Source organism: Argentina silus, assembly GCF_951799395.1.
Source record: "Argentina silus genome assembly, chromosome: 22".
In the NCBI taxonomy this organism is placed as follows: Eukaryota; Metazoa; Chordata; class Actinopteri; order Argentiniformes; family Argentinidae; genus Argentina; species Argentina silus.
The window spans coordinates 6,187,236-6,203,626 of NC_139676.1; the positions used below are offsets into that span (position 1 = coordinate 6,187,236).

The window sequence follows — 16,391 nt, forward strand, 5'->3', positions numbered from 1 at the left end:
TAGGATGTATGAAATTGTAAAAAAAAAAAGGATGGATGATGATGATGACGATGAAGGTGGCGATGATGACGAAGGTGGGCGATAATGATGAGGATGAAAGTGGTGATGATGGTAATAAAGGTGATGATGATGATGATGAAGGTGATAATGATGATGCTCTTCAACCTATGGGTCATGTTCTTGTAAGACAGTCAATGTCAGCAGCAGTTGGAGCAACCACAACAGCAAGGACACAGTTTTAGTCGTATGGACACTAACTGTCGCTCATGTCTCAAGGAAACGGACCGTCTTTTCTATGACTCATCAGACCTTAACTCTATCGTGGGATGACGAGGTAGACTCCCCATTCACATTCAGGTGCTGCTGCTTTACGTTGGCGCATGCGCAGACCGCCGTCTCAAAGCCCGATGACATGACCTCAAGTCTATGATATATAAGTCTTGTTGCGATGCTTTTTTGAAGACGCACTGTTGCAGGAGGCGACAACAAGGCAGCAACGGTAGAAGAAGACGAAATCCTTTCACAGAATAATATAGCAACTTCAAAGTCGTCTCGTCTGTCACAGTGAAACTCAGGTATTTGAGAAAAAACTTAAATTGTTTGTTTGTATTTGGGAAATAGTTGTGTAGTGGGTTGGGAGGAACAATGAATGTGGTGTATTTATCCTAAATTTGATGATTATGAATAGAATATTATGAGGGATAGAGATTACACAGTTGACATAACAGTGAATTGAAAAGTAATTCAATAACACTACATTGTGATAAGACAAGCAAATGTTTTTATTTCGATGACATTTATCGCAGGCAAAATACAAATGAAATACAAAATCAATGTTCATGGGTAAAACAACTTTTCAGAGTGACACCCACAGCCTACTCAACTCAACGTGTGTAAATCTTCACGCATACATTTTTGTGTTGCAGAACCTGATAAAATGATCCTTATTTTGTTCTCAGATTCACCCTAATCCACTGAGATGAAGTTGAATGTTTTCGTTTCGGCTGTGGCGCTGCTCGGTGCCTTCCAACCCCGCTATGAATGTAGAGCCATCGAGCATCCCGGAGCTGCCCAAATATCCCATCTTCAAACAGAGCTACAACAGCAAACTCTCCCTATCCTCCTGCGGCTAGGAGAGGAGTACTTCATCCGGCTCGACAACGCAAATCAAAACTCGCCTTCATCATCCGCATCGAACGCGTCCCCCGGAGCACCCTCAACGACCGTTAACCGGGCGCTACAACTCCAACTGCGGCTCCTTCAAGGTAAAAACGGTAACATCAACCGGGTTTTGAGCAACTACGCTGACCAGATGGAAGACCTTGAAGAAAGAGGAAAGCGGTCTGAAGACCCTCCTATCTCGTTGGACCTGACGTTCCACCTGCTTAGAGAAGTTTTAGAAATGGCTCGAGACGAGCAAATAGCCCAACAGGCAAGTGATAACCGAAGAATGATGGACATCTTCGGGAAATAATAATGTGAGAAAAAGATTTGGGGAAAGACGTTGTTTACATCTTGCACATGTATATACGGTACAATTCATTTTCTGCATTAGGCTACTCTTGAATTCGTTAACTTTTGTTCTTTAATTTATTATTTTTCTATTTACTAAAACAAGAGTTAGACATTCGAGCTGTAATTTGCTTTATAGTAATTATATTGTGTCATAAAAAGCAGACACTGTGTAATAGCACATAGCCCGTTGAAACTGCTGACATGCTGAACACAAATATCCTTTAATTTTCTTCATTTATATTAAAGCATCACATATTTTGTATAGATTGTTAGTCACACATTTTGTTCCAACAAAAATGGATATCACCTCTCTGAAATTTCCTCTGTACCCATATACTTGTTAAAGTTTGATAATAAAATACAACATGAGCAACCAATCATATTTGTTGTGCAAGAGAATGTCTAATATTTATATTTGTAATAAAACGTTTCCAAGTTACATTTATGCCTTGTTTTGTAGCACAAATTATTTAGTGTCTCAAGATACATTCTGGAACTCTTGTTGCAGGTGAACTCGCGCATAAATCTACCATTACGCACAGCTGCGCCAAATTACGCACACGTACGTTTCTCAAATCAAGCGATCGATCCAGAGCCCGTTTTCACAGCAGCATCAAGAGTAGAAGAGCTGTTTAGATTTACACAGAAACAAGCGGAAATAACGGTAATAGAGTGGCGGGATGACGCTGACGGACTCAACCAAATATAAACCATTACTGCAAAATCTTGAGTCTTGGGGTTAGATTCGCTATTTGTCTTGATTGTTTAGCCAGGAGAAAGAGAAGACATGACGCGGTCCGTCTTTGTCGTCTGTGTTTTCGCTGTGTTGACTTGTTGCCGTATCAGAGGGCGCCTGTGAAAATATTAAAACAAACATAAAACATTTAGAGTACTCTTACACTGTAAGATTTCAAAGACAGTCCTAAATAGCCTTGTGTTTAGAATCAGGAAATCGGCTGATATAACTACAATGTAAAGAATAATTAATGATTTTAAATAGGGATATCAATTATTATATATCCATACAGTATGTAACATCCCACACGTCCCCGTCAATGATTCATTGAATAAACGCTTAGCCAACAAACGAGGAGTGAACATCTGCATTTTGCATTCAGGGCAACAGACATTCAGTGGAGCCTATGTTAACAGCGTCTTTGAACGTACATAAGTACATAAGATGAAGTAGATAAGATGAAGTACATTTGAAGTACATAAGATATCCAGAATAAATCGAAAAGTAACACAATGACACATATAATGATATTTAGACTTATTGGGTTTTTTTGGTATTTATCGCAAAACACACACACACACACACACACACACACACACACATCAATAAATAATCAATAAATCATCTTTGAATATCAATATAATAAATAACCATGAATATTCATGATGTGTGTCTGCTGTGTGAGAGGATCATGTCGAGATCTACAAGGGTCACCTGTGGGACCTGTACCCATAACTATGGAGGAGAAGGAATAATTGACTTGTTAGAGATCGTAAAACAGTTTTGGCTCCATCTCTAGGTACACTGTAGTGTAAAAACACATGAGGATTGAGCACATAATAACGTATTAGAGTATTAGTACATGTAAGATAATGTCTGTAAAAGAAGAACGAATGCGAACTTATGTCACCAATGTTCTAATTTTGGGTTTCTTTCTTCTGCTTTTTTTTTTTTTTGCTGTAGACCAGTGGAGGCTGGTGGAGGTAGAAATCGGAGGACGGGCTCATTGTAATGAATGGAATGGAATTGAATGAGGAATGGTATCAAAACCTCCACCAGCCCCCCCCCCCGCCCCCCCCCCCCCCCCTTGTAGACTGCTCTAAAATGAGGTGGGAAAGGGGAGGAGCCTAACTACGTTACGAAACATGAGTTAATGTCACCAATGAAGAAGTGAACGTAGCCTACCCAGAAGAGACATAAGGGTAGACTTTATCACACTCCAAAGCTGATGCAGAATAATAAACAAAGCCAGAACTGTCAGGCAGAAAGCTACTTCCTGTGAAGAAACAAGACAATCAAGCTTCATTCCTTCCAAGATTCATTGTCAAGCAGTCTTGTCAAGCAGCATGATATATTTCACACACACACGCACGCATGCACGCACATACAGTACACGCACGCACGCACGCACGCACGCACACACACAATAGTCACTATAGACTCTCCAAACATACACACACACACAAACACACACTAGTCACTATAGACTCTCCAAACACATTGATTTTCCCCATAAAATTAATGCAGATTGATCCAGATGGCTTATTCAATCCCCATGACTGTGTTGGCCTGAACTCTATGCTGCTCAATCCAATTAGCGTTCCCACATGCAGATGAAACTCAACGGTGACGACATGTAGCAGAGAGAATGATAATTATCCTTAAAAAAACACCACCTCCCCCAACCTCCCTCTATCTATCCATCCCTCTCTTCATCCTTCCATCCCTCTCTCTCTCTCCCTCTATCCCTCCCCCACATCCACCCCCCACTCCATCCCTCCCTCAACCCCTCCCTCTCTCCGTCCCTCCTTCCACCCGTCCTCTCTCCCTCCCCCATCCCTCCCTCCACCTCTCCCTATATCCCTCCATCTATCCCTCCTTCACACATACAGTGGCCCCAGCAGCAGGAGAGCAGCCAGGTGTCTCCTCCTGCAGCTGTCCTGCTGAGGTGAAAGCCTGCGTTGTGAGCTGAGCCGGGTCCCACAGAGACTGACTAGCCCTGGACACAGCTGCTCCAACACAATGACTGACTGAGGCGTTGGGATACATATTTGATATTGCTTGGTTTCCAATAACAATTGCCACCCTCCCTCCCTCCCACCTCCATCCCTCCCTTCCCCCTCCCTCCATCCCTCCACCCATCTCTTTCTCCCTTCCCCCTCCTCCACCCCTCCCTTCCCCCTCCCTCCATCCCCCCTCCCTCCATCCATCTCTTTCTCCCTTCCCCCTCCCTCCATCCCTCCCTTCCTCCCTCCCTCCACCCATCTCTCCCTCCCTTCCCCCTCCTCCACCCCCCTCCCCTCCTCCATCCCTCCCTTCCCCCGCTCCCCCACCCATCCCTCCCTCCCTTCCCCCTCCTCCATGCCTCCCTCCCCTCCTCCATCCCTCCCTTCCTCCTCCCCTCCCTCCACCCCTCTCTCACACCCCCTGAAGGAGATGGTAAATAATGCAGGAAATATGGCAGCGACACGGTGCATCTGTAATACAGCAATATGGACATTTCCAGAGCCAATAGAAATGTCCTGGTTGGCTAAGTTTGGCCCCCCAGGGCTACTGTACTATTTGACTTTAATGGCACCAGTGTGGCACCAATCGCTCTCTCCAAAATCTCTGCGCTCCCGGCCTACCCAGCCAATCAGTCGAGCTTGGCAAGCCAGTTTTCCAGGGCGGTGGAGCTGAAGACCGGAATGAAAGGCAGTGCTCGCGGGCCTGATTGACAGGGGGTAGGGACATTCCTCCTCGCCTGATTGGCTGGAACGGGTAAGTGCGCAAAGTTTATTGAGAGAGCGAGGGGCAGTCGTCATCAGATCATTGGACGTGCTGATAGCTGACAGCGTGTCATGACAACTACACCAAACTGTAATAAAATACATATTTGTGGAAAGACGCCTTCTGCAGCTTTAACGCAATAATATAGCACTGCTGTTGAGATGGAGTGTGTCACAGAGGCTTCACTGATAACTACATGGCCGTATGTCCTCTCACCTGAGTTGAGGGCTCTCCTGGCGGGGCCGGGCCCGGGGTCTGGGCCTGGGCCTGGGCCTGGGCCTGGGCTTGGGCGGAGGCCAGTGGAGGGAACTGGATAGTACCAGTGCCCACTGCTCTCGGAGGCTGGGGAGGTGTTGGCTGGGTTGGGGTGGGGGTCAACTTGGCTGGGGTCGGCTGGGGAGGTGTCAGCTGGGTGGAGGCTGTCTTAGCCGGGGTCGGCTGGAGCGGGGTGAGCTGGTTGGGGGCTGATTTGGCTGGGGTCGGCTGGGGAGGTGTCGGCAGAGCGGGTATGGGTGTTGTTGCTGCCTGCTGCTTTGGGGGATTGGCTCCAACGACTGCTCCCCCTGCAGGACGGGAGGGCTCTGTGCGGGGCACTGCAGTAACTCCTTTCCCTTCTACTGCTGCAGCCTCTCCTTCATCCTCCTCCTCCTCGTCCTCTTCCTCATCTGAACAACAGTCAGAGTGAGAAAAGAGTGAATTGACTGACACAGTCAGTCAGTCAGTCAGTCAGTCATTCCCTCCCTCCCTCCCTTACTCACTCACTCCCACACACCCTTCCTCTCTCCCTCACCCCCCCTCCCTCCCTCCCTCCCTCCCTCCCTCCCTCACTCACTCACTCACTCACTCACTCACTCACTCACTCACTCCCTCACTCCCTCCCTTTAATAGTCCCTACCTTTAATAAAGTCTACAGTGAGCAGCGCTCTCCTGGCCTTCTCAAAGTTGGCTGTGTAGTGATCCATGTTCTCGTACCCTCGCTCCACCTTGTCCAGGTGGGACGTGTTGGTGCCTTCAACAATCCTAGACAGACAGGAACGGAAAGTCCAAACATCACCACAGGAGGTTCTGAGTAGCAGCATTAATACAGACCACATCTGGGTCAAAACCAGGGGTGGACCGTCGGGGAACGGGGCTCATTGTAATGCATGGAACGGAATAAGGAACGGTATCAAACACGTGTGTTTTGACTGTGTTATGTGTTTTGATACCATTCCATATTCCGTTCCGTGCATTACAATGAGCCCGTCCTCCGATTTCTGCCTCCACCAGCCTCTACTGTGGTGGGCTTGATTGAGCTTGCCAGGCACGCCAGTGGGTCGTGGTTTGAACTTTTGAGACTATCCCAATGACTCCATTTGTCCAGGTAAGGTAAATCAAGTGCACCTCGAGTATTGACAAAACTTGGACTCAGGTCTGTTAGAGACAATACAGACTCCTATTGGTGACTGGTCTGGTTATAGATGCGTACTCACTTCTGTAGGAGAGGCTTGGCAGTCTGTGAAAGAGAAGATGAGATGGTTCATATTTCTCAGATAACTACATACATGTAGACTTCTTATCCTACTCATGCTAAAGACCATTCTCATCAGGGGAGGCTGGTGGAGGTAGAAAACGGGAACGGTATCAAACACACATTCCTCATTCCAGTCCACGCCTTACAATGCGCCCGTCCTCCAATTCCTACCAATTCCTACCTCCACTCCACGCCTTCCCTGGTTATCATCCACACAGTCATGTCCTCACCTGTAGGAAGATGGCCATCTCCGACTCCTCCATGGTCTGGATCCCTGTCTCTACGATCTTGGCCATGTTCTCCAGGTGGTCCGTGTACTTCCTGCTCAGCCCTCGTACGTAGCCCAGCTTCTCGTCCTGCTCCGAGCTGATGGTCAGGATCATGTCTCCCTTCTTCTCCTCCAGGAGGGCGTACAGGTGGTCAAACGACTCACACACCAGGGACTTCTGCCTCCTGCCGTTCTCCTGCAATAACAACAACAACAACAAGTATTTTATTTTATTTTTATTTTATTGTTGTTGTTGGTTGTTTTTTTTTGGGGGGGGGGGGGTCTCACATACACAGTAAACAAGATTAAAAAAAAGAAAAAAAAAAGAAGATTGTTCGAAAGTTGAAAAAAGTACTAGATATAAATATAATATACTGTATTATATACACATTTATAATAATAATTGATATATATTATATACCACCTTTCTAGACACCCAAAGTGCTCACATTGTATGGGGGAGAACTCAACTCATCATGACCAGTGTGTAGCACCCACCAGGGACACTTCAAGGTGACTCCAAGAGTCAGAATTGTAGCATATACTGTACACTTATAACATAAGAATTATAATAATTGACATTCAATGTTGTCGCTGTCGTCCTAAGTGTCCTGATCAGAAAATATATGATGATAATACTTGATGGTTACAATGTTCTAAGAATAAATTGTAGGGGAGTGAAAATGGGTAAGAAATGGGGTTTGATGTTAGTGGGTAATAACCAATCTGAAAATGCTTTAAACCACTAAACACAAGAGAGGAAGGACCCCACAAGAGAGGAAGGACCCCACAAGAGAGGAAGGACCTGGTGATGGACTGACCTCTACAGTCATGCATGTCTGCTCCAGCTGGCTGATGATAGCCTGAACCCTGTCGTTGTTCCCCACTAACATGGATATACAGTCAGTCAGCTCCGTCTGGACACATACACACACACACACACACACACACACACACACACACACACACACACACACACACACACACACACACACACACAACACAAGCACACGCATGCACACAGACACACACACACACACACACACACACACACACAAACACATACACACACACACACACACACACACACACACAAACACAGGCACACGCATACACACAGACACACAGACACACAGACACACACACACACACACACAGAAAGGAGAGGAAAAAGAAAAGTCGGTGATGATCTTTCAGAGAAGGATGTAAAATGTTATGCACCATCTTTCAACGTGTTTGAAATTCTGAAGCCATTTACAATTAGGAGACGCAATTCAGCAAGAAACAGGTGGAAATGTCAAGGAGCCCACCTTTTGCCTTGTGAACACGTTGTTGAGCGGGGCGACCTCGCAGTCCTTGTGCGCCCCGAACACCTTGCAGAGAGAGCAGGTGGGGACCCCGCACGTCACACAGTAGATGTTGATCTTCTCCTCCGCGTGGTCCTCACACATCGGACCCTCACTCTTCACCGGCTCCGGCTCCGGCTTGCTGCTGCAGGGGGAACCACAGGGCTAAGGTACAGGTGACAGACACACCAGGGGAGGTCGGCGGAGGTAGAAATCAGAGGACGGGCTCTTTGGAACGCACGGAACGGAACGAAGTTGTGTGTTTGATGCCGTTCCTCATTCCATTCTGTGCATTACATTGAGCCCGTCCTCCGATACCTACCTCCACCCAGCCTCCACTGGGTCACACGGTGGATGTTTTCCATGTTGCATCAAACCACGTTTTTTTTTCATGCTGATTGTGTGTCACACCGTCGCGGCCAAATCACTTAGTCACTTAGGCAACTCTGAGCTGTGCTTTTCATGCCTGTGACAATTGTGCCAGCCATCTATTCAAAGACATGGAATCGTTAAAGACGCAATACACATGCTATAATGACAGGAGCAGGTGACACCTGCCCATAGATCCACTTATTATAAACTTTAAATGTTATGTCTCTTTTGAACTATAGATGTCATTTCGACCCCAACAGGTGTGTATGTTTTATGTTGTATGTTCTTTTAGATGCTATTCAACATAAACTATTTATGAATTGACATTTATGTCTGTGACTTGTTCTGGCAGGCTATAATACGTTGATATCTGTAGAATGTAGTCAGACCCTGACAGTAATATAAATAGTAGTCCACTCTAGACTTGATGCCTCACTGGCCTACATTTAAAAATAGGCCCCTTATGAACAGGCAATGTTTCAGCCACCCCTGGAGTCACACTCTGGGCTAGCTGTGTTACAGGCCACAATACTGCAGACCGTTGAGAGAGACATAGAATGTTTTGAATAGAATGTTGGGAATAGAATGTGTAGAATAGAATGCATAGAATAGAATGCGTAGCATAGAATGTGTAGAATAGAATATGTAGAATAGAATGTGTAGAATAGAATATGTAGAATAGAATATGTAGAATACAATGTGTAGAATACAATGTGTAGAATAGAATATGTAGAATACAATGTGTAGAATAGAATGCGTAGAATAGAATATGTAGAATAGACTGTGTGTGCCTATGTGTGTGTGTGTGTGTGTCTGTGTGTGTGTTCAGGCCAGTGGTGTCTCACCTTGTGGACTCTTGTTTGTACATATCAATGATATTCTCCACCAGGAGGTTCCTCTGCAGGCCGTAGACCCCGTGTCTGTCCAGGACCACCTCATGTCGGCAGGACGGGCAGCGGAAGCGGCCCCCTGAAGTCACTGTGGTTCCTCTGGTCGATAGATAAGGGTTGGAGGCCTGCATGGGTCAGCAGAGCAGCCAGGATCACATTAGATATAGACAGACAGGAGCATTTGTTAATGTATGCTCTACTGTACATCATGAACCTTTGTTACTGAAGGAGTGTCAGTGTGTGTGTGTGTGTGTGTGTGTGTGTGTGTGTGTGTGTGTGTGTGTGTGTGTGTGTGTGTGTGTGTGTGTCTGTTAAACTCTTGTTGTTGTAAAACTCTAAAGGTGAGGGGCAAGAGCAGTGATTCAATAAGATTCAATAAGTGTCAATTGTAGGAGAGTCTGTACGGTATATTCATTACAGGGGAGGCTGGTGGAGGTAGGAATCGGAGGACGGGCTCATTGTAATGCATGGACTGGAATGAGGAATAGTTTCAAACACCTGTCCTCCGATTGCTCCCTCCACCAGCCTCCCCAGATTCAATACTAGCTCAGAATATGTAGCCTTTTTTTAAATACAGTACATTTCTGATACAAACTCTTGAGCTGTACTGTAAGAAGGCCTTGGATCACAAATGAAAAAACAGTGGGAAATGTTGAACAGAGTAGGCCTACAGTGGCAAGATAACCAACCTACCTGGAAGATATCATTGGCACACTTGCGACAGAGGTTGTGTTGGCAGGGCAGAATAACCACGGGTTTGGTAAACATCTCCAAACAGATGGGGCATATCAGCTGCTTCTCTAAGCTGTCCATGGTGTCTTGATTCTTGGAATGGGAGGAATACCCCAAAGAGATACTCATTGCACAGTAAGAAAAGAGAGAAAATCCACACTATCTTGTCTTCCTTCGGGCGACAAAAAAAAAAAGTCTCAATCCTCCAACCCCCGCCAAAGAAATGACTTGGCAAAAGAAAAACAACAGATGTCTCGCTCGCTAGTCTTTCTTATTCTGCTACTCTTCCTTGTGAACAATGCAGAGTCACTGGGCCTAGCCTAGCGCTGACGAGCTGGTGTGCGTGTCCTCAAAGTTTAGTCTAACGGATCGCGTTTCGTTTCTCCGCCGGCTGGTTGTGTCCAGTCCGTTGAGTGTCAGTGCTGTTTTTAGAAGGCCCGTACGTCAACGGTTGCCATGCTTACTTGCCCATATATGAAAGTGTCACGAGTAAAGGGGGTCCAGCTGTTGCCCCCTTTGAAAGTGGAAGAGGGTAGGCCTTAAGCCTTGGTAGTGTTTAGACTTGTCATTCTAGGTAGTCATTGCCCTACAGTAATACAAGGGGTTCAGAGGTGATTCTATATAAGATCAGCTATATTTTTTTTTTGGTGTGGTGGCACTGGATACCAGGGGAGGCTGGTGGAGGCAGAAATCGGAGGACGGACGGGCTGATTGGAATGCATTGAATGGAATGAGGAATTCCGTATCATTCCATATTCCGTTCCATGCTATACAATGAGCCCATCCTCTGATTTCTACCTCCACCAGCTTCCCCTGGTTGATACTCCAGATCCACTGTTCCACCAGTGTTTACTGTCCTCTCAAGACATACATAATATGGATCACAATATTAGCCGACAGGAGACATTTAAAAGCAGGCATTTAATTCCAACAAAAATATCTTTGTTACATTTTACAGAAGAGGTGCTTTGAGGTCTTCATACTGTCAATGACAACCAATAATGTACTATAAGGTGCTATGAGTGTAAGAATTAAATAGGTAACAGGAGAGGCTAGTGGAGGTAGAAATCGGAGGACAGGCTCATTGTAATGCATGGAATGGAAGAAATCACGTGTTTGACACCATTCCTCATTCCATTCCATGCATCAAAATGAGCCCGTCCTCTGATTTCTACCTCCACCAGCCTCCCCTGGTAAGTACAGTAAGTGAGTGGAGACGATCAATGGCTTAACTGCATCCAATTAAAGACACAGAAAATAAGCTGTCAAGAAAAACAAATGACGATAAAAACAACCCCCAAAAAAACAACCATAAACACACATACTGTGTTATTTACAGAACACAAAAATAATGGGGTGTTTGAGTGTGGGAACAGTCATTCAGATACAGTTTATAGATGAATGAACTGTGCAATGGTTATGTAGTGGCGTGTGTGTGTGTGTGTGCATGTGTGCGTGCGTGTGTTCGTGTGTGTGTGTGCATGCGTGTGTTCGTGTGTGTGTGTGCGTGTGTGTGTGTGTGTGTGAGTGCCTGCGTGCATACACGCGTGTGTGTGCGTCCGTCCGTGTGTGCGTGTGTGTGTGTGTGTGTGTGTGTGTGTAATGTTAATGTAGTGGTCCTCTACATTGACAGTAGTGTGGGCCCAGGCTCAGTTGTCTGTGTGGTATCTCCGCTTCCCGTCTCCAATCAACTGTGTCTTCTCACTGGTGTTAGTTGGCTGGTGCACCACTGGAGTCTCACCATCTAGGAAAACAATACACAATGACTACGGTGTGTGTGTGTGTGTGTGTGTGTGTGTGTGTGTGTGGGTGTGTGCGTGTGCGTGTGTGTGCGTGCGTGCATGTGCGTGCGTGCATGTGCGTGCGTGCATGTGCGTGCGTGCGTCTGTGCGTGTGTGTGTGTGGGTGTGTGTGTGAGTGTGTGTGTGTGTGTGTGTTGGCCTCTCACCAGCCTCGTTGCGTATCTCCTCCTCCAGGTCTTCAGGGGAGACGTAGCTATCTTCTCCCTCCCCGGGGGGTCTGGGGGGCTTGAGCTTCCCACAGCAGCAGTTACAGCAGCAGCACAGACAGCAGCAGAAGTAGCAGCCCGTCAACACGCCACACACGGCAAACAGACCCTGACAGCAGAGAAACACAGGTCAGGACAAAACCAACAGACAGACAGACAGACAGACAGACAGACAGACAGACAGGCACGCACGCACGCACGCACACACACACACACACACACACACACACACACACACACACACACACACACACACACACACATACAGTACACACACACACACACACACACACACACACACACACATACACACACACACACACACACACACACACACACACACACACACACATACACACACACACACTCACTCAACAAAGGGATTGTTAAATTTTCTGGGTAACAAAGCTCACCTTGGCCCACCAGGTGGAGAGCATGAAGTAGGTGTTGACGTTCTCCTCTCCAAACTGCTGGGCCACGTAGAGCCCCAGGGAGCCGTAGCTGTCATAGATGTTCCTCTTGGTGAGGTCTGAGAGGATGGAGTTGGCGCTGTTCAGCTCCTTGAACTTGTCCGCCGTCTCGGGGTTGTCTGGGTTCTTATCAGGGTGATACCTCAGCGCCAGTTTTCTGAGAAGCATTGAAAAAAAGTTCCAAAAGTTCCAAAAGCTTTATTGTCCATGGGGCTCATTGTAATGCATGGAATGGAGTGAGGAATGGAATCAAACACGTGTTTTATTAGTTTTTTACACCATTCCTGATTCCATTCCATGTGTTACACTGAGCCTGTTCTTCAATTTCTACCTTCACCAGCCTCCCCTAGTAAAGCCCATACAGGAGATGTCTGTGAATGCCTCCTGCTGGTCCTAGATTAGATCCACTGCTCCCTCTAGTGGCAGGCAGACAACATCACATGATGGATATGGTGATAGATACTGTACCTGGTGAGAAGGGTAACACTTTACATTAGGGTGTCCTTTATAAAAGGTTTATAAATTATTTATAACTAGTTGATAAATTATTGATTATTTGTTCATTCATAAACCATTAACAAACAGTTATAAATCATTAGTTATATTGTTTGATCGCCGCTTGGTGCTTGCCAAATAGTGATCTAACAATTAGGCAAGTGTCTATAATATGTTTCAGTAAGGGGAGGCTGGTAGAGGTAAAAATCGGAGGAAGGTCTCATTGCAATGCATGGAATGGAATGAGGGATGGTATCAAACACGTGTTTCATACATTGCAATGAGCCCGTCCTCCGATTTCTAGCTCCACCAGCCTCCACTGGTTTCAGTGGCATCTCACATCCTACAGTAGTATGTAAAATTGTATTGTATTTATCATTATTCATGTATTTATTCATACCAACTGATCAAGGTTAAGGCTTGACAAGCCAACTGTATCTACATCCTGCTATAACAGATGCTTTAGTTTAGGATTAGTAATCCCTTCAGAATTATAGATGTTCTTGAAATTCACTAATAAGAAACCAAGGGACTAGATTAGAGTTAATCCAGAGGATATGAAAACATGTCCGTCTTAATTTATCATAGTCAAATATTAATGACCTATGGCTTCTCAGCCAGCCAACCAGCCAGCCAACCAGCCAGCCAACCAGCCAGCCAGCCAACCAGCCAGCCAGCCAGCCAGCCAGCTAGACAGACAGACAGACAGACAGACAGACAGACAGACAGACATATACAACAATGTCTGTGCATTACTGTAGGGCACTGAATAAACCTGATTTTCCTTATTGACATAATGTGTGTTTGCTAAAACAACACTGTAGCATCAATTATTCTCAGTGCATCATTCCTTTGAATTCAAAATGTATTCTCGAAAACAGTTACCCCAATAAAACAGAACTAAATTGAGGTACATCAGGGAAAGCTGGTAGAGGTAGAAATCAGAGGACAGGCTCATTGTAGTGAAATGAGGAAGACATCTAAATCAAATAATAGTCCAATAGTTCACCAGCAGCAACAGTGCATGGTGGGAACATATGCCTGTAGTCAGTATTTTAACATCTGAGTCAGAGGAATATGAGTGTCTGCTAATGATGACAACACAATTTGTCTCAACATCAAGTGTTACACCCTTAAAAAATTTACTGTTCCTAGAACCAAAAAGTCTTCTTCAGCTGTCCCTGTGGGAGAACCCTTCCTTTGAAGAACCTTTCTGGCTTCCATGTAGAACAGGGGGGTTCAACTGAGTTTTCTACATGGAACCCAAACAGGTTCTTCAAAGAGTTTTCCCACAGGGACAGTCTAAGAACCCTCTTGGAACCCTTGTGTCTAAGAGTGTAGATCCAGCTTCAGTAATGAAAGGCTGCCTATGTTCTTCCTACCTGTATGCCTTCTTGATGTCGTCATGTGAGCAGCCTTTCTCCAGCCCCAGGACCTGATACAGAGACTCTCCTGACGTGGACAGAGAGCGCTGCCTGGCATCAGACATCCTACCAACATTACCTGCTGCTGTGCCAGAGGAAAGACACGGTTAGTCAACTCACTGTTCAACCTTTTTCATCCTACCAACATTACCTGCTGCCTGGCAAGAGGAAAGACACTGTTAGTCATCTATCTGTTTAAGTTGAAGTTTATTTGAATTTATAGTGCATTTTACTCACAACACACTGTACATGTAATACAAAAGTACAAGAAGACAAATACAAAATACAATACACAGTTTTAAAAACATAGACTGCATAGAATCAAATCTAGGGATATACATTTTTTGTAGTTATTTTTGTATACATAAAGTACATTATAAATATTAAACATAAAAAGACCTCAAACCTCGAATCTATCCAAGTTAGTCTCGTTGAGATAACATCTCTCTTTAAAGAGAGCCTTCGGCCAAAATATCATTATGCATGCAGCCAACTCAACTATTTAGTTACCAATGGAAACTCTCTTTTGACTGCACAGAAATTCATCAGCCAATCAAGAAATCATCCAAAAGAATAAGACAGATACCTGACTTCCTTTTCTGTCCTAATTCTGTGCTGTCCTTTCCCCGTCTGTTCCTTTATCCCGGCTGATCCCGTTGACTGTAAGTCCTCTATCTTCTCTTTGTAGTAGTTTGTAGTTGGGTTTGGTGTTTGCTGATGGAGTTGTTCTGTAGTTGGCTGCTTCTGTCAGGGTAGATCTAAAGGCTGAGACAAGGTGCTATGAAACATTCAGCAACCTGGAGGATTGTGTTTCACAAGCCACCAATGGGCCTGCGACATTACTGTTGTTTGGCGGCTTGATCAGGTTTCAGCCGAGACGCTCCGCCGGGTGTATTATGGTGTGTCGGCATGACAACACCTGGGTGAGGGACTGGGTTGAGTAGAAGGGGGATGCTGGACAAGCAGTACAACACATCCAGGTGGGGGACACAGCTGATCAGCAAACTGATGTTGAATTTCCAAATTGGTTCAAATTTGGTTAAGGTTAAGGTTAGGGTTAGGGTTAGGGTTAGGGTAAGGTTAGAGGTAGGGTTAAGGGTTTGGCTAGAGTTAGGGTTAAGGTTAGGGTCAGGTTGGTAAGGTCCCTTTAGTTGCCCTCACCTCAAATAGTCAGAATACTGAGCTGCTGGTCAGGAAGGTCCCTTTCATAGAAATATAATGGGTAGAACGCTCATGCCCATTCAAATCAACATTCCATGGCAGCCATCTTTCAGTGTACCAGTAGGATGTTTTAGTTTACAGCTTTATTAACAACCAACCAACTCAACTGACACTGGAATGTTCAGTCAAATGATGCTTAGGTTGCCATGGTGCCGCCTCCGAATTTCCAGGTTCTGTCTGTGTTCTACACATGAAATAACAATGATTACCATGGCAATTATCTATTACAATTCCACGTCGGCCATCTTTTGCTAGCATTTGGCTAGTATACCAAAAGAGGGCTGACATGGAATTGTAATATACAGTATAATTGCCATGGTAAAATTGCCATGTTCTGGGTGACCATGTTTCTTCTACTCATTCTATTTCTATGCCCTTACTGTCACCTCACCCAGGTAGTCAGACCACTTGGTGCTGGTCAGGAAGGTCACTTTCATAGAAATAGAATGAGTAGAACAGACATGCCCATTCAAATCAGGAGGAAGAGATGATAGTCTCAACTGGTGGATAAAAGCATATGTCACTGCCTGTTGTTGGCATGCAAGGCTTTATCAATACCAGTAATAAAGATCAAGTGTAAAGGAAAACACACCATCAAATGGGAAAATATTATCATCTCAAAGGGAATAGTG

The 16,391-nt window shown here is 45.3% G+C and overlaps 3 protein-coding genes across 3 annotated transcripts; 1 reads left to right on the forward strand and 2 right to left on the reverse strand.

Moving 5' to 3' along the window:
• Positions 1-504: 504 nt before the first annotated feature.
• crha (corticotropin releasing hormone a) lies at positions 505-1,830 on the forward strand. The gene is made up of 2 exons (XM_083694065.1): positions 505-575; positions 960-1,830. The coding sequence occupies exon 2, from the start codon at positions 980-982 to the stop codon at positions 1,472-1,474; it is 495 nt and encodes a 164-aa protein (XP_083550191.1). The 5' UTR covers positions 505-575; positions 960-979; the 3' UTR covers positions 1,475-1,830.
• A 369-nt stretch (positions 1,831-2,199) lies between these two features.
• On the reverse strand, positions 2,200-10,270 carry trim55a (tripartite motif containing 55a; the record flags this gene model as incomplete). Its single annotated transcript, XM_083694339.1, has 10 exons — positions 2,200-2,368; positions 4,142-4,260; positions 5,341-5,685; positions 5,916-6,040; positions 6,493-6,515; positions 6,764-6,997; positions 7,623-7,718; positions 8,112-8,292; positions 9,365-9,534; positions 10,103-10,270. The coding sequence occupies 10 exons, from the start codon at positions 10,268-10,270 to the stop codon at positions 2,264-2,266; spliced, it is 1,566 nt and encodes a 521-aa protein (XP_083550465.1). The 3' UTR covers positions 2,200-2,263.
• Positions 10,271-11,748: 1,478 nt separating this feature from the next.
• Positions 11,749-14,603, reverse strand: LOC310821400 (dnaJ homolog subfamily C member 5-like; the record flags this gene model as incomplete). Its single annotated transcript, XM_083693428.1, has 4 exons — positions 11,749-11,885; positions 12,090-12,258; positions 12,563-12,776; positions 14,497-14,603. The coding sequence occupies 4 exons, from the start codon at positions 14,601-14,603 to the stop codon at positions 11,791-11,793; spliced, it is 585 nt and encodes a 194-aa protein (XP_083549554.1). The 3' UTR covers positions 11,749-11,790.
• Between the last annotated feature and the right edge of the window lie 1,788 nt (positions 14,604-16,391).